At 64.1% G+C, this 22,706-nt stretch overlaps 1 protein-coding gene across 1 annotated transcript in view; it reads right to left on the minus strand.

Moving 5' to 3' along the window:
• The window catches only part of MYRF (myelin regulatory factor), a 31,771-nt gene extending 9,290 nt beyond the window's left edge, over nt 1-22,481 (minus strand). The window contains 14 exon segments of the mRNA XM_037839208.1: nt 362-473; nt 688-888; nt 1,262-1,352; nt 1,749-1,859; nt 1,946-2,022; nt 3,271-3,466; nt 5,073-5,196; nt 5,320-5,570; nt 6,515-6,693; nt 6,695-6,795; nt 7,611-7,672; nt 9,770-10,033; nt 10,291-10,378; nt 22,316-22,481. Of these exon segments, the coding sequence (XP_037695136.1) occupies nt 362-473; nt 688-888; nt 1,262-1,352; nt 1,749-1,859; nt 1,946-2,022; nt 3,271-3,466; nt 5,073-5,196; nt 5,320-5,570; nt 6,515-6,693; nt 6,695-6,795; nt 7,611-7,672; nt 9,770-10,033; nt 10,291-10,378; nt 22,316-22,361 (1,903 nt within the window). The 5' untranslated portion in view covers nt 22,362-22,481.
• Between the last annotated feature and the right edge of the window lie 225 nt (nt 22,482-22,706).

Raw genomic sequence — 22,706 nt, forward strand, 5'->3', positions numbered from 1 at the left:
CCAGGGTCTCCCAGCAGACCAGTGTTCACAGGGGGGCATTCCAGGGTTAAAGGTGTGAGGTGCCCCCAGCCGGGGAGAGGCAGTGTCCTGGGGATAGGGACCCCAGGGGAAGGGGGCAGGGTTCCGGGAGGATGAAGGTAGGATTCATGTGGGGGCTGGAGGGGCGAGGGCCCCAGGGCCATGATTCCCGGAGTTCCAGGGGCCAAGGGCTGAGGGTCCCGGGACGTGGGAAGTCTCCACTTTCCAGGGGCTGAGGGAGACCTCTGAGGGGGTGGGGGTGGGGAGAGGAGCCAGGGGCGGGGCTACCCTGGGGGCGGAGTCCCAGGAGCCAGGGGCGGGGCTCCCGGGTCCCAGTCCCTACCCGTCTCCGGGGCCGTGGCCTCCAGGCCGGCGCTGGCAGCGAACTCGGGCTTGTATCTGTAGCGCACCAGCCGCATGCGCGAGATCCTCTTCAGCTGCTCCGTGGTGTCCACCTGCGGCGGGGCCGCGGCAGGGACTGAATCCGGGGGGTCGGCAAGCCAGAGGCCGCAGGGCCCTGGGCCAGTCTCCTACCTCCTCCTCCTTCCCCGACACCCCTCCCGCGCCCTCTACCTGGCCCCGCCTCCTCTCCAGGAGCCCCGCCCACGCAAAAGACCCACCCACCCCCTGCGGCCCGCCCCGCCCCCTCACGAACAGCCCCGCCCCCACCTCCTGCACGTGCTCCTTGGCCCGCAGGTCCGAGGGGTGCATAAGCGAGCCCATGACCTTGACGTTGCCGTGCACCACCAGCGCCTCGTCGGGCCGGTCGGTGTTGATGCCCACGCGGCCGTGGTGGAAGACGGTGTCGGGCACCTGCGCCCGCTGCCACAGCACGTCGCTGTCGCTCTCAAACTGGCCGGGGTTGGAGGCCTAGGGCAGTGGAAGCTGGGGTCAGTCCCGGAGGGAAAGCCCTGCAGCGCCCTGGGAAAGGCCTCCAGTGCAAGCCCCGTTATGCACCAATTTCAACCATGTCTCCCATTGGGGCAACTTTTAATCCCTTGTAGGATTCCAGAAGGCTAACAGGCCTTGTCCACTTCCATGTTTTGTTGGGAAGGAGACCTGGCTTCCCAGGGAGGGTAGGAGGCTGGTCCAAGGCCCGGCAGCCAGTACCCAGGATCAGCACTCAGGGGGCCAACTTCCCAGTACCCTGGTGCTTCTCTGGGTGGGGGGGGCTGCTTCCTCCCAGCTCTGGGGAGGGCAAACTGCCCCAAGCCCATCCCCAGCTGCAGGGTGTGAGCCTCACCCGCACGATGATGCGCTCCGAGATCTGGGCAGCCAGTGTGTAGTTCTGGTTCTGGGCGTGGGCCTGGAGGGCCACCACCAGCATGAAGTACCTGGGCCACACAGGGGTCTTAGAGGCACCCAGGGCCCCACCCCTCCTCCAGCCACCCCTCCCGGGCCGGGAGGTACAGTGCACACAGCTGCCCCTCTGTGGTCTCACCCAGGCTCCCAGCACCCCAGGCCATGGGCGCTGACACCCACGGGACAGAGGCAGACCCTGGGCCTCCACTAGGGGGCAGAGATTCCCCAGGGCCTGCAGCGCGGAAGCCAGGGCGTTGCTGGTTAAATCAGAAGCCAGGCTTGTCAGCTAAGGGCTCTGAGTCTCCAGACCCTCGTCGGTAAAAGGGGTCGGGCTATGGGACTCTGCGCCTGGCCCTCTGTGTCTTCCGGCCCCCCTGCTCCACAGCGGGGGTCTCCCTTGCTCCACACTGGGGGTCTGGCCTGCTCACCTCTGGTCGGGGTTGGGCTTGCCCTTCTTGCGCATGTTGTTGGCCGTGGTCTCACTGAAGTGCAGCCGGCCCACCGTCACCTTGGTGACCTGCTCAGGGGGCAGCGTGACCCTGCAGGGGAGGGGCAGGGTGCTCAGGGGGCACGGAGGGGCACCCAGGCCAGCCCCAGGCTTGGCCCCTCCGGATCAGGCACTCACGTGACGGGGTTGAAAGGCCGCTTGCTCCGGTCTGACTGCGACTGCTCGATGTTGATGGACTGGTTCAGGGCCTCCAGCTGGGGGTGCAGCAGAGCCCAGGGGCACCTCAGGCTCAGGGCGCTCCACCTGGGCTGGCCCACCTTCACCCTCCCAGCCCAGGCCCGGCCACGTCCCCCAGACCCCATACATGGCTTCCCACCCTTCACACTGCACCGCCCCGCACACACACCCCACACCACTCCCCACCCCCATGTGCACGCACAGACGGACCCCACAGTCACCCTCTCGGCCCCCACACCTCCTCCAATCCACACCCACATGACTGCCCCACATCCATGTGTTACACACTCAGCCCCCCGACCCCCACCTTTGAGGCACCCACACCCACATCCCCTCAACATCTCCACAAGCACCACTGAGCCAGGGGCCAGGCCCAGCTCCCAGTCCTGAAGGGGGCTCCGTCAAATCAGCCACCACTGTGGCTGTGCTGTGAGGGTCACGGGTGAGGGCAACTAAGCCACCTCCAACCTCAGGGAAGTGTTCTGAGAGGGCAGCACCAGAAGGCCCAGGCGGAGGGGACGGGATGGGATAAGGTGTAGGGAGAGGGAAAACAGAGATGGGAAGGCAGAGGTTTGGGCTGCAGCAAATGGCAAGGCTGAGGTGAAGGGCTGGATCACTGCAGCCCTGGTGGGCCAAGCTGAGAAGTCAGGGCTCTGCCAGGAGGGACTGGGGAGCTATGGAAGGGTGGAGAGTGTCTCAGGCAGAGCAGGAGCTGAGGGCCAGAGCGGAAGCTGCTGCAACATTCAGACAAGGAGGGGAGATGGCCCGGACCAGGGGAGAGGCAGAGGGGCAGGAGAGAAGGGGCCAGGATCAGGCCAGGTACACGATGATGGGAGGGTGAGGGGCCCCAGGATTTCTGGCTTGGGTGCCTGGGGCCCTGGAACCCCATTCCCTGAGATGGAGACTCCAGGGGGATGGACAAGTCCACAGGGAATTCAGTTTGGGAGCAGAAGGGCCTGTGGGTCCAGGAAGCATCTGATAAAGGGGGTCAGCAGGGGTTTTAGTTGGGGGACACAGAATTTGGGGGTCATAGGGTAGAGAAGGAAACAGGGAGTGAGCAAGAGCAGAGGGCTGAGGGGCCCCAATGTCTGGGGGTAAGTGGAGAGAGAGACCAGGGAGGGTTACAGGGGCAGGGGGACAAGGCAAGCGGGGGCAGAGGGGCAACCAAAATAGTCTCTCTCTCTCTCTCACACACACACACTTCCCCTGGGGGCCTTTCACGCCCCGAGCCTTCCTGGCCCTCCTTGCTGAGCCCCCAAACCTGCCTTCACTCCGTGCAGCTTCAGGTAGAAGCAGTCCAGGGGCTTGAGGCCCTCGGGCGTCTTGACAAACTTGGGCTCGCCCAGCATGCCGATGTACACTGTCACCTGGAAGTGGTTCTTCTTCTGGCACACGAAGGCGTCGTCACCCACCGAGAAGTTGAAGCCCTTGTCAGCGTCCACGCGGTAGGTGGGCATGGGCCTGGGCGGGGGGGCAGGCGAGGGCGCTCAAGCCGGGCCGGGGATGGCGGGAACCCCACAGGCCTGCCTTGCCAAGCGATTTCCCATCCTGTACCCTCTGGACCCTCAAACCATCGTGGGGCTGCCCCCACTTCTTGCATATGGAAACCGAGTCAGGTCTGCCCACTCCTCGGCCAATATTCTTTTCTTTCCATGCGGGGGGCTAGTGCCCTGCCCTGGTGAGAGGGGCGGCACGGCAAGACCCTGGGAGCAAGGGCCTGCAGAGGGGGCTTGGCGGCCCCCTCACCCACTTGGCTCCCTTCCAGAACCCTGCCTGAAGCCCCCTCCCACACGGCTGATGGGGTGAGAGGGGCTGTGTCTGGGGAGCCTCACTGCTCCCTGACAGCTGGTTGCCGTGGAAACGGTGGAACCAGGCGCCGGCTCTGCAGCAGGCCTGGCCCCTGCCCACCGGCTTGCTCGAGCCCCCAGACACCCCCATTCGGACTTTCTTCATCCGCCCGGGTAGGAGGAGGGGCATTTTGGGGCGGCCTGGACTCACCCTCAAACTCTGCCTCAGTCTGCCCACCTGTTGCTGGGGCTAGTGCCCCTAGCCTAGCCCCATGGGGGATGTCCAGGTGACAGGAACGGGGACAATACTGCTGGCTTATGCCCAGGTTCCCAGCACAAGTGGTGACCCCGATGCTTCCCAGCAGGTGGGAAGAGGCCTTTGGACCTGGCTGACGTCTACAGGAAGGCCCAAGGCTCACCCAGCAATTCTCTCCTGGCTTCCACCCACCTGCCTGACCAAGCAGAGCCCCCCACCCAGGAAGTGCCTGGGCCATGCTGGGGCAGGGGGCTCCGCCACCAGCTTCCTGGCCTTGGGGCCTGGGGCAGCAGGGCTGGCCCAAAAGTGGGAATAAGAGCACAGGGGTCCTGCCCAGATCATGGGGAGCCAGATGCCTATAGTCCTGCCCCACCCTAGTCCCAGCAGGGCCTCAGGGGACCATGTAAGCTCCACCACAAGCCGCTGGAGCCCCCCAGCCCTGAGGGTTTCTGGCTAGAATCCCGCAGAGCCAGGGGCACCCAACTCGAGGAGGCTGGAGAGGGCCCAAGCCCCAGCCACCCCACCCAGGCCCACCGATGTCCAAAGTGCTGTGAGGGGAGTCACCCTCTGACCCGCCCCCTGGCCTTCTGGGGGAGTGAGGGGAATCATTCCCACAGGACTCCTGGCCCGAGGCCCGGGAAGCTGGGGTGCTGAGGGAGAGAGGGAGCTAGGAATGCCGGGCGGCCTCCGACCCAGCCCTCCCCCACCAGGGAGGGGGCTGCTGGAAGGGCCCTGCTTACATTCAGCTTCCTGCTACCTTCCTGGAATGCAGGAGGAGGAGGTGGAGGAGGAGGAGGAGGGGAAGGAGGAGCCAGAAAATACCATCCCTGCCTCGGCTCCCCACGGCCCTCCCAGTGGACACCACCTCCTTAGGGAGGCCTCAGCCCCAGTGCCAGGTCCAACTGTTTCCTCTTCTGTGAAATGGGACCATCTTGGACCCACTAACCTCCCGGGCCCTGCTCTGGGCCCATGATGCCAGGGCCAGGGGTCCGGGCACCCAGCCCGAGTGGCACCCATCACTCACAGCTCCTTGTAGTTTGCGTCGTAGAGTGTCGCCCACTTGTTCTGCTGATGCGGCTGCCACTTGATGGACTGGTAGTTGGGGTCCAGGTAGGAGCCGCTGAGGCTATCACTGTCCTGCAGGAGACCTGCAGCGATGGGGTGTGCCTGTGCGTCCCAACCTGGGCCACTCACTGGCCCCTGGGCCCTGGGACCCACCCCCTAACTCCCAAGAACTGACCCAGCAGGGGCCAGGCCGGCCAGCCATGTACCTGGGGAGGGGGCGCCCGGCGGGTGCCAGGGTGGAGTCTGGACCCGGGCGATGCTGAGGGGCAAGGAGCCAGGCCCCGGGGAGAGCGGGCCCTGGGGAGGCCAGGGTGGGGATGGGGCTCGAGCGGGGTGCGGGGGCAGGGCCGCCACGGTGCCCGGTTCCTGTTTGATCATTCCGTTCAGCATCTGGGCATTGAGGGTGTTGGGGGGCGATTCGGAGTGCTTCCTCTTCTTGGAAGGATGTGTGGGGAGCCTGGGGGGACAGAGGTGTGAGCACCAGGCTCTTCCAGGGGGGCAGCAGCCCCGCTCCTCTATTTCAGCAGGATTTACCCAGCCCAGAGGACACCTCCTGTGGGGAGGCCCTGGGCCTTGCCCCCTTGGTGGGCCCTGGCCCCTGTGCTCCCCCATCACTCCATATTATCATTTTTTGTTTCCATTCCTCTCTCCCACTCACCCGACCGTGGAACCCATCTGTGTGCCCCCATCATGCCTAGCACGGGGCCTGGCACTCTCCCGGCTCTTTAGAGCAGGGGCTCTATGGAAAGTGGCTACAGAGGGCCTGGTCCAAATAGGCTTGGGAAGGAGAGTTCCCTAAGGGGCCAAGAGTTTGGGGGTGCCAGGGGCCCTTCACAACACCCCTTACCCTTCTAGTTTACAAAAAGATTTGGCATTGGAATTTTCTTTGGATTAAATCTTTCATGAAATCCTGACGAGTAAAAATGATCATAGTGACAACTCTGCAGACGAGTCAGAGCAGGAAGCCTGGGCCCCACCTAGAACCTCCTCACAAACGGGGGTCTCCAGGAGGAGGCTGGAGAATCATGGGGGTCTGGGTGAGAGCACAGACCTCGAGGCCTGCAGCCACCTGGCTTTGCCCCGTCCTCGTTCCATGACCTGGGCAAGGCATTTTCCCCTCTCAGAGCCTCGGTTTACCTATCTGTGCAAGGGGTGGCAACAGCCACCCAGTAAGGTAACCAGGTGCAATTATCCACAGCTATAAATCCGTCGATATACTGCTGGCACATACATGTAAACATGTCAACTCCCAACTTCCCTACAGGGCCTCCTGCCCTTCCTGGGCTCATCCCAGTCCCTCCCTCTCTGTGCTGCCAGCTGCTGCTCTGCACCCTCCCCCCCACACACACACCCACCGCACCCCATCTTCCCATCCTGGGGAGGTGGCTGCCCAAGCCTTACTCGGCTCCGTGTTGCTGCAGCAGCTGGTGCAGCATCTGGGACTGCTGGGTGTGGTGGAGATCAGCGGGCGCCAGCCCCTGCCCCATGGCGGCGTAGTGGGGGAGCGGGGGCTCGGCCTTCATGTACAGGTCCCGCTGCAGGACTGGGTAGTGAGGCGGGGGTGGCGGGGGCGGTGGGGGGGCCCGGCAGGTGGGCTGGAGGTGGGGGCGGGTGCTCCAGGCGGGAGGGCACCCCCACGTGGCATAGGGTCTCGGGGGTTATCGTGCGCAGGAGGTGGGGGTCTGGGGGAGAGATGGGGGGGCAGGTGTCAGAGACCCAGCTGGCTCAGGTCCCTGAGCACCCGTCCTCCCCTAGGCAGGCCTCCTCCTTCCCACCCACCCTCTCCAGAGCCAACCCAGGTGGCCACTGGAGATGTGGGCCTGGAAGTCAGACCCCCATTCTGGCCGGTTCCTCCCAGGCCCAGCTCCCTAGGGCAGAGCCCACCTCTCAGCAAGCCCCCCCAGCGCCTATCAGCCCAATCCTCCCCTGGGCCTCGGGACGGAGTCCCCCAAGACCCCCAGCCCCATCCCTAGCCGGCTTTCCTCCCAGCGGCAGCCCCCCAGACCGAGGGGGGAGGCCCCAGCTCCTTTTGTTTCCCAGGAGGCATTCCAGGCATGTTTTTGGTAAGATAAACAGAACTCTTGACCCCTCTCCAGGCTGCCAGGAGTCCACCGCCCACCGTTATTCTTCTCTTGGCCACCTGGGGGCCACTGCACCCGAGAACCCCCCTGAGGTGAGGTGGGCCCGGCCAGCGAGGTGCGCGTTTGGGCTGCGCCCACGGCCTTCCCCCGCCGTCCACTTACCGCCGAAGGGCACGTCCATGATGGCGCAGGCGGGCAGGCGGGTGGCATCGCCAGCGGGGACACTCGCTCAGAGCCAGGGCCGGGCTCCCCACCCGCCCGTGGGGAAACAATAGCCAGCGCCGGGGAGTATTTGACCAGCGATAATCTCGGCCCAGTTGGGCGGCCGCCGGCCCCCTGGCTCCCTCCCTCCCCGATAAGGCCGCCCCAACCACTTGCCCAAACCCCAGGGGGAGGGCGGTGCCCGCCGGACTCACCAGTCACCTGCTGGGGGGAGTACGCCTCAGAGCCCGAGTCTGGGGGGGAGTCCGGCAGCGTGCTTGGGGAGCAGGAGGAAGGGGCTGTTGGCCGAGCAGCCGAGTCCCCCCAAGTTGCTTCAAGCCGGGCTGCTGCTCCCCGAATTCCCAGGCCCCTTTCCTGAGACCCCAGAGGCTGGAGGTGTCAAGGCGTCCTCATGCACACCCACTTTGGGTGCCTAGCAAGGCCTGGAGCTGAGTTATGGGTTGGGTGGGGGGCGCCTCAGACCTCCTGGGCCCTTGAGGACCAGTACCCAGTGTCCCTGATGATGGCACGGGGATTCAAGGACTCGCCCATTCCCAGAACATCCCCAGACCCACCGTGGCCCTGCTTCCTGGAAATGCGGTGCCCCAGGGGGCTGGGCCTGGGGACGTTCAGCAGGTCACCTGGGGGGGCTGCCCTGCCAGGGGCAGGTGTGGACTGGGCAGGCAGCCAGCTCCGCCGGGCCTGGGCTTATTTTTTTTCTCGCAGGTTTTGTTTTATCAGCGGTTCGGGCAAAAAGAACAAACTGGAGCCCGAGAAGGCAACACGTCCGTCCTGCATGAATCTTGCACTCGCCCAGTGAGGGGGAGGCCGTGGCCAGGTGGGGATCCGGCTCCCAGGCCATCCCCAGTCCCCACACCTGGAGAAACTCCGCACCACCATGCCCAGCAGCTGCCGGACAGACAGCGGAGCCGTCCCGGACGCAGACTCCCAGAGCAGCCTTGAACAAGCCACCCAACCTCTCGGGGCCTCGGTTTACAAACTATAAAACGGAGATAATAATGCAGACCCCACTGGTTGGGTGAAGATGATGCATGACATGGATGGGGCCTCAAACCTAAACTCACATGGCCATGAGCTGACCTCAGCCCTCCAGCTCATGTCCACCGTCGTCCGCCAGTTCCCGGCAGCTCCCTAACAATGACCTTGGGTTTCTGGGGTGCAAGGGCACCTGCACACCCTTCAGACCCCACAATTGAAAGCCTCGGGTCCTCTTATAGGACCTTGCAGGCTTTACTCATAAACTCATAGTTCTCACTCTGGCTCTTTGGAGATGGGTTAAAAACTCTCCTCCCAGTGAGACTGCCAGGGCTGCTGCAAGAGGAGGTGCCCATCTCATTTACCACCCAGAATGGGGTCTGGCAGGAAATGGGACAGTAGAAGGTCCTGGGTCCCTCCTGGAGCTGCCCGGCACCAGAGCCCAAGGCCTGATCCTGGACGAGCCCCTTTTTCTCTCCGAGTCTCGCCTGTGCTAGAATCCTGCCATGAGAGAGAGCAGAGCTTTCCCAGGGAAGGCTGATAAGATCACCCAAGCAGAGACCCCTGCACACAGCAGATGCTTATTAAATGTTAGCTCTCTCCCCTCCATCCTTCCGGGCCGGCCCTTCAGGCATCTGGCTTGGGGACAGCCTCACAGCCACATGTATATGATGCAGCTTCCCCAGCAAAGCTTTGCCCCCCGCCCCCTGCCCCAGGCTTGGGAGCCTGGAACGTTCTCAGAGTCTCTCTGAAGAGCCCAGGAGACTCCGGGTCTGTCCCCATGAGCATGTCCCTGTGGGCCATCCTGGGGTCTGGCCAGGCTGGTGACCACCTGACACCCTATGACTCCTCCCTGGGGGATGTGCGGGTGGGGCCGGGGAGGTCTCCAGCTCCAGGAAGCTTGGCTGGGGGCATGCAAGCACCACATCCCAGCCACTAGCCACTTCCAGTGGCTGCACTTGATCATGGCTGCACGCTCGCGGGAGCGGACGGGCGGACGCGGTGCCTGTGTGTGTGCATGCGTGTCAAGGCATTCCCACGAAGGGGAGCAGCCTTGGCCTCCCATCTCGCCCCCTCCTGTCCACTCTCCATGCAGCTCTCAGGTTTTTCTAGCATTTACCAGCCCTCATCAGTCCCCTGCTCAGCGCCCTCCATGGCTCCCCACTGCCCCAGAACTCAGTCCCTCGTCACTCTGGCCCTGGGCCTGCCCCCCACCCTTACCTGCCTACCCGGTGGCCGTCCCACCCCCGGCCCTTCCCACTGCCAGGCCTTTGGCCAGCTCCTTCCAGGCCCATGGCTGCTGGTCCCACCCTGCTGCCCCTGGAGCCCTGCATCCTCGCCTCCCACCCCCACCCTTACACTCTCTGCCCTCACTCACCCTGGGGCATAGGGAGCCTTGGGCTCTGCCTTGATGGGGGGCCCAGAGCCCCCCAGGAAGGGTTTGGGAGCAGCTCCCATGCCGTTGTTGTTGTTGCAGTTGAGGGGGGCGCCATAGCTCGGGGGTGGGAGGGGGCCATGGCGCCCTGGGGAGGGTCCGCTCCCTGGGGGGCTCAGGTGGTGGACCCCGCTGGAGCCAGGGAGCACTGGCTGCCCGTGGGGGTGGGAGGCAGCATTGGCTGGAGCGGAGATGTCAGGGAAGCAGCTGCAGAGAAGGGGAGCAAGCTCAGCCCCAGCAGGGCCCCCAGTGCCTCCCAAGACCCCCTGGGGGAGCACAGACCCTTCCCGGCAGGGCTCCCTGGAGCTTGCAGGGGAGGCAGCTGCTGGGAAAGGAGGAGGAGCAGCTTTCAGAGGAGGGACCCTGTGAGATCCCTGGTTCAGGCCTCACACCTCCCAGGTGAAAGATGGAAGCCAGGGGGGCTGGGGGCTGGGGGCTGGGCAGGGCCAGAGGGGGTGACTCACAGCTCGGAGGCATCCTCCTTGCTGATGTACTCCTCCAGGATGCTGGTGTCTATGTTGCAAGGCTCCAGGGCACCGTTGATGTCGTGGCCTGTGGGGCAGGGGGAGAGGTGCACTGGGGGAGGGGTCTGGCTCCCCAAGACTCCCAGGCCTCTGGGCCCAGCTCAGCATCGCTCCCTAGCCCTCCCCCCCCAAAAAACATATGCCCTCCACTGCCTTCCCCAGCCCACGTGGCCTCCTCTGGGAAGGGGCCTGGAGTGCAGATCTGGGGACAGACAGGCCACTTCTGTCCCCACCATTGCCCCGTTCTGGCCGCATGACATTGGCAGACCCCTTCCTCTTGCCTGTAATATGGGGTAATCGGACCCCTATCTTCTGGGGTGCTTTGAGGAGCAACGAGGTGCTTTCTTGAGTCAAGTGCTTATTGACTCAGACCCGAACATTGCCCTGTCCTGTCCGGCAGTGGTCAGTTCCAGATGGCCCGGCTGGCAGGCACGGGGGAGCACAAAGCCTGAGGAGGCTGGACCACTCATCTGGGGTGCCCATGGTGCTGGGATGGGGGGAGCCTCCTGCACCCCACGCCCCAGCTGCACAGGCGCCAGGGTTGGGTTCCAATTCGGGAAGGCCCTGCCCAGCCCACCCTCGCTGAGTCTGCCCACTGCCCCCATTTTCCAGAGAGGGAAGGGAAAGTCTGGCGGGAATGAGGGCGGCCTGAGCTCTAGTCCTCCTGCCCACTTTCCGGGGTCCACCCCACTGGCCCCGGCCCCACGAAGGGGAGGGACTCACAGAAAAGGCAGCCCAGGGCTCTGGGAGGAGGCGGGAGGGACTGGCCTTTCCCGTCCCAGGGTCACCTTGCGGGGGGAAGCCGGAGGGCGGGGTGATAAGGGGGCTGACGTGGGAGATGCGTCAACCCCGATAGTGGAGGACAGCCTCACCCCACCCACAGGCTGACCCAGGCTGGCCAGCGCCTCGGAGGCAGCAGGGGCTCCTCCCACAGGCCCCCAGAGCCTGAAGTCTGGGGGCTGCACCTCAGGCCCCCCACCCCCTGGTGAGTCCTGAGAACAGAAATCAGACAGATTCAGGTGCAGATTCTGCCCTGGCATCTCCCTGCTGTGTGAGGTTGGGCAGGTCACCTACCCTCTGTGAGCCTGTCTCCCCATCAGTAAAATGGGCACATGACCAGCTAACACTCCACGGGGTTGGTGTAAGGATGAGACAAGACAAGGTGTGTAAAGTGCCCAGCATGTGGTGGGTGCTCAGCAAACAGAGTGGCTGTCCTCACTTCCCAGCCCCCACGGCCCTGGGGTCCTCAGGAGCCCCCTGCCCAGGCCCTTCCCTGGCCCCAGCCGGCATTTCAAGAATGCTGAGCCCCGCTTAGGTGATTAACGAGCGGCTAAGCCCTCCTAGGAGTCACGCGCTGCCTGGGACAGGCCAGGGCCCTCCTGCTGACCCCCACCCCCAGCTCACCCGGTCAGGAGCAAGGGACACCCAGCAAGCCGGGGCAGCCACAGCAAGAGAAGATTCTCAAGCCAGGAAGGGCTGGTCTGCAGGCAGGGGTCCCAGGAGGCCCGTCTCCCCGAGTCCCTGATAACTGCAGCTCCCACTGGCCGAGCGCCCGCTGCATGCTGGGCACTTCTGAGCCAAGCATGTTCATAACCGGGGGCATCCTATGTGCAAGGCGTCCCATAGGCTCCTCGTGGGCACTGGTGACTCTGTCCTCCCCATCAGGGTGATGGTGATAGTGACAGTGGTGCACACTGAGTGCCTACCAGTACTTCCCAACCCACAACGAAGATGTGCATGACAGTGACATTGAGGGTGACAGTGGCTCATCCTAACCGACCCACCTGTAAGTGCCATGTGCCTTTGACATCCCTCGCTGTTCCCAATTGCAACATGTTCAGAGAGGTCAATTCTCTTGCCCAAGGCACACAGCAATGGGGACTCAGGCCCCAGCCCAACTCCAAGGGGAAAGTCAGGGTGGCTGGTTGCTGTGCCTTCCTGGCCGTCCTGGGCTGCAACATCTGAGGGGTGAGTGTTCCCGAGGGAGGATCAAGCACAAGAGGGAAGGGAGGACCCTCGGAGTATCACACCCCAACCTGGCCGCTGAAGCTGCCGGTTTTTGAGACTGAACTTGGAATTCACAGTGAGTGATGGGCTGATGCAGTCGTGGTGTTTCTATTTATAACAGGCCCTGGCCCCAGCCTCCCCTCCACCTCCTCCTCTGGCTAGGAGCGCTCCTAATCGCCCCCTAATCCCCCTGCCCACCTCCCCCGGGATGGGGGGCCTCCAGGCAGAGGCATCCTGGGAGACCCTAACGAGAACCAGATGTGGCTGGGACCCTCCCGTGCCAGGGGCCGGGCGGACGGGAGGAGGGAAGCGGGAGGAGGGAGCCGCTGGGGCAGGGTGTGGGTGGGCCGGTGGGTGGGGGAGAGGTTTGGGGACTTGGAGGGCCTCCTGAGGACCAGTGACCCCACACCTTCCTCTTCTCCCCGGAGGCCCACCTCCGTCTTCTCCCCACACCACCCGGCCTGAAGGGGCCAGCCACCAGGCAATTGCCCCCAGCCTGCCCCCCACCCCAGCCCCACCCAAGATTTCCAACTAAACATTCCAGGAGGAGAGGGTGGGGCGGGAGCCTGCCAGAGCCCAGGGATCCCCGAGGCTGGGGCAGGGTCCTCTGGGCACGATCTCAGGGGTCCCCCCGCTCCTTCCAAAACAGCCGGAAGACACCGCTGCAGTCCCAAGGAGGGACACCTGCCTGGCAGGAAGCTAAGTGTGGGACACTCACCTCATTCTGACTCCCCAGGCCTCCCCCAAGTTCCCACAACCCGAAAGTGGCACCACAAGGCCACAAACCTGCCCTCATCCTCCTCAAACCCTTCAACATCTTCCCATGGCTGGGGATAAACTCAGACCCTCCCGCAGGCCACGGCCTCGCGTGGCCAGCCCTGCCTGCCCCGCAGCCGCCTCTCCTGCCTCGGTTTCCCTGTCTGAAACTCTCCATGTACCAGCATCCTCTCCACCCTGGGACAGACCTCACCCTCCCACCACAGGGCGCTGTGCCCACCCCTCCCCGTCTGGCCGATCCCCATTCTCTTCGGGTTGCAGCTTGCACATGATTTCCTCCAGCAGGCCATCTCCGTGTCCTTCAGTCCCGCTGAGGGGTGCTCTTTACTCTCCTGCCTGGCACTGATCTCACTTCCAGGTGTGTGTGTCCACTGCCCACCCGCAGCTCACGCTCACTGGGCGAACGTCTGTGGCCGGCCCCTGCATATACTTTACGGGGCTCGAAACCCTAGGGTAAAGGGTTTCCTTTTTCTCCATTTTACCGATGGGCAAACCAAGGCTCAGAGGGAGACACACCTTGCAGTTTACAGGTGTGGGAGCTGGGTATGAGCCGATCCCGCCTCTCTGGGGAAGAAGCATCTAAGCGGCGCCCAGCATACAGTAGGAACATAATAAATGTCCACGGAATGAATGAGCAACATGGCAAGCCATGCATGCTGTGGGCAGGGGTCCAGGGCTGGAGAGGGGCCCCGCCCCCACCCCACCGAGCCATGCACCCCATCTGCTCCTCATTAATTAAGCCCTTTATTACCTGTCTCTAACCGGAGCCATATACTGCCCCTTCCCTGGGTGGGCTGGGATCTGGGCTGTGGGAAGGAGACCCCCTTTCCTTCTCTCTCCTCCTCTCATCCAGGCCACCTAGCTGAGCAGGAGAAGAGCCGAGGGGACCCAGGCCAGGGGCGGGGTGAGGGCAGGCGGGGGCCGCCAGGTGGCCCCTCAACCCTGGACACCTCCCTTCCGCCCCTGCGCGTGCTTGTGCCCCCCACCTCCCACCCCCACCAGCTGTGGCCGCTGGCTGAGTCTCGACCATTGTCCTGGGGGGACGGGGGGGAGGGTGGGGACACGGCACAGTGGGAGGCTTGTGCCCTGCCCACCCCCTCCCCCTGCCCCGTCAATGGGGCACTTGTCAATTCATGCCCCAAACATGGCGGAAATCCCGTCGGCCACGTGGCCACTGCAGGGCGGGCTGGGTCCTGAGGATGCTGGCCAGGCCCAGGGGGTCTGCACCTTGGGGGCTGAGTCCTGAGGACCCCACCCCAGGCGTCCAAGTCCCAGGGGTGCCCCGGACCAAGGCAGGAGCTGGGGGCTGGGATGGGAGTGGTCTCTTCCAGAGAGCCCTAAGGGCTCCTGGGGGGAGAGGGGCCTGGCTCCTGGCAGGGGCCCCCACTTCATTGCTGTGTGACCCCCAGCAAGTGACCTGATTTCCCTGAGCCTTGACTTCTGTCTCTATCAAGTGGAGCAGGAATCCTGCTTTTGGCGGCTGGCCCTGAGTCTGAAAGTGGGAAAGCTCCTGAACCGCAGGAGGCCATCCTTTAATCGATGTTAGTTGCTGTCTTTCCATCCCTCAATGTCCTCCCATCTCCTTTTTGCTTCCAAGCCCCTGCCCAGGCTGTACCTCCTTACCCCAGGCCTCTCCATCTTTCTGTTGTCCGTCCAGGGGGCCTCTGCCCCTTCCCGTGAGCCCCTCTGAAGCAGGCCCAGAACCGTGCTGCTTTCTGGCACGTGCACGGCAGGGTCCAGCCCCCCCCACTCCAGAGGAATGAGCCACTGCTCCTCCTCTGTCACCCCAGTCACATGAGAGCCCCCAGCACTTGTGGCTCTCCTCTCAGTGTTGACTTAGCTAATCAACATGCTTCAGACCAGTGCACATCAGGGCGGGTTGCACAGTGGGGCTGTCACCTCCTTTGGTTTGGACTTTCTATCTTTACTAATATGATCTGCAACTCTAGCTGGCCATCCCAACATCAGGCTTCAACTTGTGAGCAGAGCCTTCTCGCTCACAGCGCCATCAGGTAAAAGGCTTGTTTTTACAAGCAGCCCTTTGCATCTCTGCAGCAAATCCTCAGTTCACTTGAGCTCAGTGGCCACACAAGAACATGGCTCTTGAGTTATTGTCCATCAGGGTCTTAAATCTGAGCCACAGTTGTCTTTGTCCCCTCCCACCTTCTTGCCAGAAATTCAGAAGAGCTCCACAGCCTGCCTGAAGAGACCCCTCTTCTCCTGGGATCCAGAACTTTTAGCCACCCCGGGCTTAAAGTTGTGCCCTCCCCCCTCGGGCCAACACGAGGCTGAAGTCATGGCCCCGAGACTGTCCCAAGCCAGACCCAACAGAACCGAGCCGAGCAGCTGCGCCCTGTTCTTAGGGGACCCACGTTGGCTCTGGGGGCTCCCAGCCCTGATGCCGTGGGGCCTTGAGTTAGCTCCCACCTGGCGCCCTGACCCTCTCCCACAGGGACAAGAGCAGGCAGGCCAGAATAGAGACCCTGCAGCTCGGGGTGGGGGGGCAGGTCTCCACAGCAGCATGTCACACACCCAGGACCCTCCAACACACATGTGTGTATATAAGGGCACACCTCCACTCGTGACTCCAGGGACCCGCACGTGGTCATGTACCAGTAGCCTCTCAGACACATGCTAACATGCATGTATACACATGTGCTCGTCCGTTCGTTCATTCATTCATTCACTCATTCAACAATTAATTATCAAGTGCTTGCTATGTGCCAGACCTAGTGCTAGGCTCTGGGGATATGGCAGTCAACAAAATGGACAAAAACCCCTGCCCAGGTGGAGCTGACATTCTAGAGGGCAGAACCAGATGACAAGCTAGATGAGAAAAATCCATAGCATGGAGGGGCAGGAGAGCGGGGATGAGCTGCAATTTCAAATTGGAGGGTCAGGGAAGGTGGCATTTGAGCAAAGAGATGAAGGAGGCGAGCTGCACAGAAGTCTGGGGAAGAGCATTCCATTTGGTGGGGACAGCCAGTGCAAAGGCTACAAGGTGTGAGAGTGCCCTGGGCATGTCCCTGTCCCAGCACACCTCGTGTGCTTGTACACCTGGACACATGTGCACACAAATGCTCACCGACCCCATGCCACCAGGCCACCTCCCAATGGGTGGGTGCAGCTTCATGCACCTGAGTTGGAGCCATAAACCCAGAAAGAACTTCCCCTCCCTCCCTTTAATGTCCATGCTCCCCTCCCCACCCTGCCCCGGCCCCAGGCTGCTATCGGACCCCTCAGGCTCCAACTGGAGCCAGATCAGACTGAGTCCCAGGTCCCCCGCTGTTCCCCCTTCCCCCCAGGAGCAGACCCTGCCTCCAAGCTAGCAGAACAGGGGAAAGGGTACCCCTTCCTGCCATGCCACGGACCCCAGGAGTTCTGAGCCCCAGCTCGAGGTCCAGGATGGTGGGGGAGAGCACAGGAAGCTGAGATGGTGAAGAGGCACTTGGGAGAAGGCCCCGAGGGAGGGAGGGTCCCCAAATCCCACCGAGGAGGGGTGGAGGCTCTGGTTCTGCACTATGGGGCTGGAGGGAGAACATTCCTTCACTGGCCGGGCCTGGAGGCAGAGGGAGGATGGGAAGCCCCGGCACCTGTGTGCAGTCCAGGCCACTGGGGGCTCCGGGATGCAACTGCCCCGCCCCCACCCGGGGGCTCTGCTTTTTCTCCCCTTCCTGGCCTTGGCACTTCTGGGGTCTCGCTGCTCACATCACACAATCCTGACCATCTGAGTGAGGGCACTGAGGCCCAGGCGCTTGACCAAAGTCAAATAGTGCAGCCCCCGGGGTCGTATTAGGGTCCCTAGCACGCCAGGAGGTGACGCCCCCTCCCCGGCCAGCCCACGTGGTGACTAGCTGCAGCTCGGGAGACCCAGGATCCTGCCCCGGCTCCGCTATGGCTGCCCTGAGTGGCCTGGACATGCCACCTTTCCCTCCTGCCTTAGCTCCCGCCTCTCGGAAACAAGGAGACAGCACTTGCCCTTCCCACCCTGGCACCCAGGACTCCGGGAGGCAAACTTGCAAAGGGCTTTGGCCTGGGGCATCACAGACAAAGGACGGTGGAAGCCCCCACACACCCACTTTTCCCCCTCCCCCTCCTCCTTCCCCTCCTCCTCCCCCTTCAACTCTCCTTCCTCCTCCTCCTCCTCCTCCTCCTTCGCTGCAGCCCAAGTTCCGGGTCTTTGGTGGAGGGTGGGGCAGGCCCAGGGGATGCGCGGGAACCAGCAGTGGCCTCAGGACCAGGCAGACACACAGAACACCCTCAACATGGCAGATGGTCTCCCTATCCCTGGAAGAAGGGGCCCAGAGAGGGCGAAGAGCTTCCCCAAGACACACAGCACCAGCCGCAGGGCCCAAGCTCAAGCGTGGGGCCCCCCACCTGCCCTGTGGACCGATAATCCTTAACATGCAGAGCTGGGCCGTACCAACCCCGTGGGAGAAGCCTGAGGCTGACGTTTATGGAGCGTTACCACACTCCACACTCTGTCCTGGGGCCTTCACAGGCGCCAACGCCCATACCCCACCACACGTGATTGTCATTACAACTGTATTCCCACTTTACAGATGAGAAAACAGAGACCCAAAGAGATGCAGCAACAAGCCCAAGAGGACCTGGGAAAGCAGCACAAAACCTTTCCATCGCCCACTCCCACCCTCACCAAGGCCACCCCACACCCTGTGGCCGTGGGAGCCGGAGACCTCAACACGGGAGAGGACAGCTGCCCCCCCAACCCCAACACACACCCCCAGGCTGTGAGGGAAACTGAGGCCCAGCGCGGGGCACGAGGCTGGGGTGGGGGGGCTGCAGGAGGTAGAGGAGGAAAGGAAGGGCAGCCGGGCGGGGCGGGTCATCCCAGTTAATGATTTCAGCTCCCAGCTCCTTATCAAGAGGGCAAAGTCCAAGGGAGCAGCCAATCAGCAGCCCCACTGGGCTGTTACCCAGCAGCCCCTGCTGCCAGGGCCCCCCAGCCCTGCACCCCTTGGGAGCTGGGGGAGTGGAGCCAGCTCCCCAGGGAGGAGGCCATTCTGCTCAGAGTGGCCCGTCCTTCCCCCAGAGATCCCGGGGTGCACTCTGTCCCAGACACGGGAGAGGCCTCCGGGCCCTCTTCTTTCTGCACTGATCCCCCAGGCCTTCCCCATAGAGTCACTTTCCTGGGGTGCCCCCTCCCCCCAACCTTGCCTCTGTTCACACATCCACTGTTGCCTCCATTGATTGTGGGAACATTTCCTCCCCAGCCCCGCCCAGTATGGTCCTGGACTGGGTGTTGGAGACATGGGGGTGAGTCAGACCCCCCACGACTATTTCCCCTCCCCCTGGCAGTGGGTGGGTCTGGCCATGAGACCCTTTCGGTTCAGTGGGCTGGGCTGGGACAGGAGGCCAGGGTGGGGTTCTGGGAGCACCCAGGAGGACCTCCCTTCCCCGCCTTAGGAGTCAGGGTCTGGAAACCCTCTCCCTGACTGCCTCCCCCCACCCACCTACCTCCTGGGGTCAGAGAGGCAGGCTGACCTGGGGCACAGTGCCACCCACCCGCCCCACACACGTCACACCCCTCTCCAGGGTGGGCACCCTCTCCCCCAGGTCGGCAGGTGGAGATGCCAGTCCCTGACAGGTAGCCCACCCCTCCCGCCCCCCACAGGCCCGTGGCAGGGCTGAGAACTGGGGGCTGGGGGTCAGCACTGGGTGACTCTGGGCAAGCCTCTTCTCTTGGAGCCTCGGTCTTGGCCCCTGGGAAATGGGGCCAATGCCATTCCCATCTCCTTACCCACCCCAGAGCTGGAGGTGGGTCAGGGTTAAGGTTAGGCCCAGCCTCCCTTTGTCCACTGCGTATGTCCTATCAGGGGGCCATGAGTTTGTCTTTCATGAAAAGATTTGGTGGCTAAAAAAATCCACATTGGAAGCCCCTGCTGTGCCCTAGCGGGGGAAATGAGACCAGAAAAGGGACATCACCCACCCAGGTCACCCCCAGATTCAGGACGAGCAAGAACCCAGGCTCCTACCTCCAGCTCAGGGGCTGGGGGTGGGGGCTCTAGGGGCCGGGTGGAGGCCCCTCAACCTCTCAGTGCCTTCTCAGCACCTACCGGGACCCCAGCTCCCCTCAGACCCATTGGGCTGCTCATCGCAATCGCACATGTCCCTAGAACCAGGGCCTTGGACACCGACCAGGACAGAAACTGTCCCTCCTTCCAGGGCCGGGAGCCCACCCCAAGCTCAGCTCATCAGAGCAGAAGGAGGCCTTCTCCACCATCCCCTCCTGCCTTGCAGAGGAGGCAGGCCAGGACAAGGGCCCACACAGCTCTCAGTGGCCCTGCCTTGACTCTGGGGACCCGGCGGGACCCCTGGGTGCTCTCCCGCCCCCCACCCCACCGGCCTTTGGGAGTTCAAGGCCCCAGGCCCTGAGGGAGAGGAGGACACACCTGCCCGGCCCAGTTACCTGCTGGAAGCCAGTGCATCCTGCAGCCCCTGTGCCCACCACTCTGGGCAGCCGGTGCCTCCCTCTCGGGGATTAGCCGGGCGGTCACGGGGGCCTGGCTGTACCAGCCGCAAGGGGGCCGCCCAGCCCCGGCCTCCCGCCCAGGGCCCAAAGCGCCTTAGCCCCCAACCCCACCACCCCGGGGCCGGCCCCAGCCTGGCCCACCTGCACAGGGCAGGATGGAAGACACGTGCTCAGCATGCCTTGGAAGGGGGCACCATGTAAAGCGAGGGGCCCTGGGGCACACACCCCACTTCCCGAAACCCCTTCCCCAGCCTCCCAGCCCAGAGTCGCAAACTCAGACCTCTCTACCCACTGTGCAGAGGGAAGGACTGAGGCCAAGCGGAGCCCAGAACAAGAACTCAGGGGTCCCCGTCCGCGAGGGCTCCCACCTGCTCAGGAACAGCGCCACATGCGTCCCGTCACCCCCAGGCACACAAGCACAGGTCCCTCTCACTTTCACGCTCATGCTCAGGAGCACACTCAGCCTGGCCGCTCCCAGGCCCTCCCTCACACCACACGGGGTCCTCCCAAGTGGCCCGGGAGACCCCAGCTCCCAGCGACCCCCCATCCCCCACCCCAGGCTCTAGGAACAACTTCCTCTCGTCTCCAGCCCCCAGCCCCAGAGCTGCCTCCCAGAGCCCTCCTGGGCCGGCTGCCCCACACCCGCCCCTGCTCCCCACAGACATTCTTGAGCCTTCTCTTATCTCTGGAGGGAGCAGGGCAGCCTCCCCGCCAGGCCGCATGGCTGAGCCGTGGCGTCAGCCCCCGCCCCCCCACCGCGGCCAGGAGGGAAGGTTTGGCTCAGGAGACAGGGAGCCCAAGCCAGGCAGGCCGACCCTTCCATCCCGGGCTCGGGCCCCACAGGAGGAGGTGTGGGGATGTCTGCTGGAGGCAAGGGGGCCTGGCCCGGAGGACATCCAGGGGTGCCCAGCAGCTTTCAAGCACCACCAAAATAGTAGTGTAATGGCCCCCCACCCCTCCCCTAAGGAACCCAAACCCACAAGGCCTTGGAGGGCTGCAGAAGGATGAACAGTGCCTGGAGAGATCGAGAACCCCTGGGACTGATGGGGGGCTGCCTAGCACCCTCAAACAGCCTAGCAGCATCAGGACCACCCATTTAATCTAGACCAAGTCCGGTTTCTTGGGGTCTGGGTCTGCTGACATGTCCCGGATCCTGGAACGGGGTCGGCTTGAGGCTCGGGGATGCCCTTACCTGGATACCCAGCAAGTGGGAGAGGACAAAGACTCCTTCCTGCCTCCAAGTCACAGAGAGGGAAACCGAGGCAGAGAAAGACCGTTCTCTCTCCCACATGGGACTCCAAAGGGAACCCATGAAACCGGAGCCCTGATTCCCTGCCCTGCAGCTGGCCAGCCCCCCACCTCAACCCTGCCCCCCACCCAGGGACAGGCCAGGAAGCTGATGGAAGGTTCTGAAGCCCTGAAGATTTAGGGACTGGGAAGAGAGCGGGGGCTCCCGAGTTGGTGGAGAGCGGCACAAAAAGGGCCAGGGGGACTGACTAGATGTTTCCAGAAGGGCCTGAGCAGCGGGGTGGGCTGGGGGACCCTGGGCCCCCAGCCTGACACCTCTGCCACCCCCCGCCTGAATCCAGCACCAGTGGGGAGGGGGCGATCCTGGAGGAGGGGCAGGGGCTCCTCGGGAAAGGGGGAAAGGAGTTGGTTAGCTTGGGGAGCAGTTCCCCCAAACCATTGTGCGGCACCTCTAGAGAGCAGAGGAAAAGAGACAAAAGTTCCTGGGGGCGGGGAGAAGGAAGCATTGTGGGGTGTATGCGGATCTCCACCCCGGGAGAGCCCGATCAGGGTCAAGGTGAGGCAGCCAGGCCGCTCCCCTGGGGGCACAGTCAGCGGAGGCACAGCTCCAGGGGCAGGTGCTGGGGACACGGCCCTGAGGGGCCTCGGAGGACGGCGTGATGCAGTTCAGAGCATCGGAGGGTCTCAGAGAGCAGAGTGGCCGGCTGCAGGGGTGCCAGCCTCCAGGGGGTTCCAGCCCCAGGAGAGCTTGGGGGTGGGGGGTGGTCCGTCCCCAAGAGGCATGCTGGGGAGGGGACCCGGCCTCAAGTGAGGAAGGGCAGCTGCTCCCAGGGGAATTCCAGGCTTGAGGGAGCAGCATTGCAAAAGGCGGGTGCCAGGCTTGAAGGGGGTCCCAGCTCCTAGAAGGCAGGCTGGAGGGCAGGGTGCCATCCCAAAAGGTGCTCAGGGGGTCCAGGTCTCTAGATGGGGGTCCCAGCCTCCGGGAGGCATGTTGGGGTGGGATGGAGGGCTGAGGTGCCAGCCTCAAGAGGTACAGAAGATCCCAGAAGGCGTTCCGGGGGTCTGGGCGTCCAAACGGGGTTTCAGCTCCACGGAAGCAGAGTAGGGGTGCCCCTGGACTCGGGAAGGGTGCTGGGGGTGGGGAATGTCAGAATCTACGAGGTCTGCGGGTCCTGGAGGGTATGAAGAGGGTCCCAGGTCTCAGCCTAGAGTGGGGACGCAGCCCCCAGGAAGCTGTGGATTGGGGGTCAGTCGAGGTGGACAGTAACCTCGAGGAGGCGCCCAGCCCTGGGAACCACACACTCCATGCTGGTGCCAGCTCAGGGGAGGGTCCCAGAGGAGGCGTTCCGGGCAGGGTCCCGGAGTGGCGGAAGCACAGTGGGGAGTCCCAGCCCCGGGGGGAGGCTGGCTGGGGGCTCCCGGCGCCAGGGGGTCCCTCACCTTCGAAGAAGCGCTGCAGCGCCTCCGTCTCGTCCACCACCTCCATGGCGGGCCTCCCCGGCGCGCACTCCGGACCCCGGCCCCGCTACAGCCCGGCCCGGGGGCGCGGCATCGCCGGCGCGGCGCGCGCGACAGTCCAGGCTCCGCTGCGGCTGCCTTCCCGCCCGGTGCGCCGCCGCGCTCGGCCCCCGCGCAGCCCTGGCCCGGCCCCTGCCCGCCCCGCGCGCCCCGCCCGCCGCGCCCTGCGCCCCCTGCCGGCCCGCCGCGCCCCGCAACCCCGCCGCGGGCAGCAGGCGCGCGTCTCCTCCAGGCGGCGCTCGGCGCGGGGGCCTGCCCGGGCTGGGGGGCGCAGGGGGCCGGGGCCGGCGGCCCACTCCGGGCTCCCCGCTGG

The sequence above is a fragment of the Choloepus didactylus genome, chromosome 6, assembly GCF_015220235.1.
Source record: "Choloepus didactylus isolate mChoDid1 chromosome 6, mChoDid1.pri, whole genome shotgun sequence".
Lineage (NCBI taxonomy): Eukaryota > Metazoa > Chordata > Mammalia > Pilosa > Megalonychidae > Choloepus > Choloepus didactylus.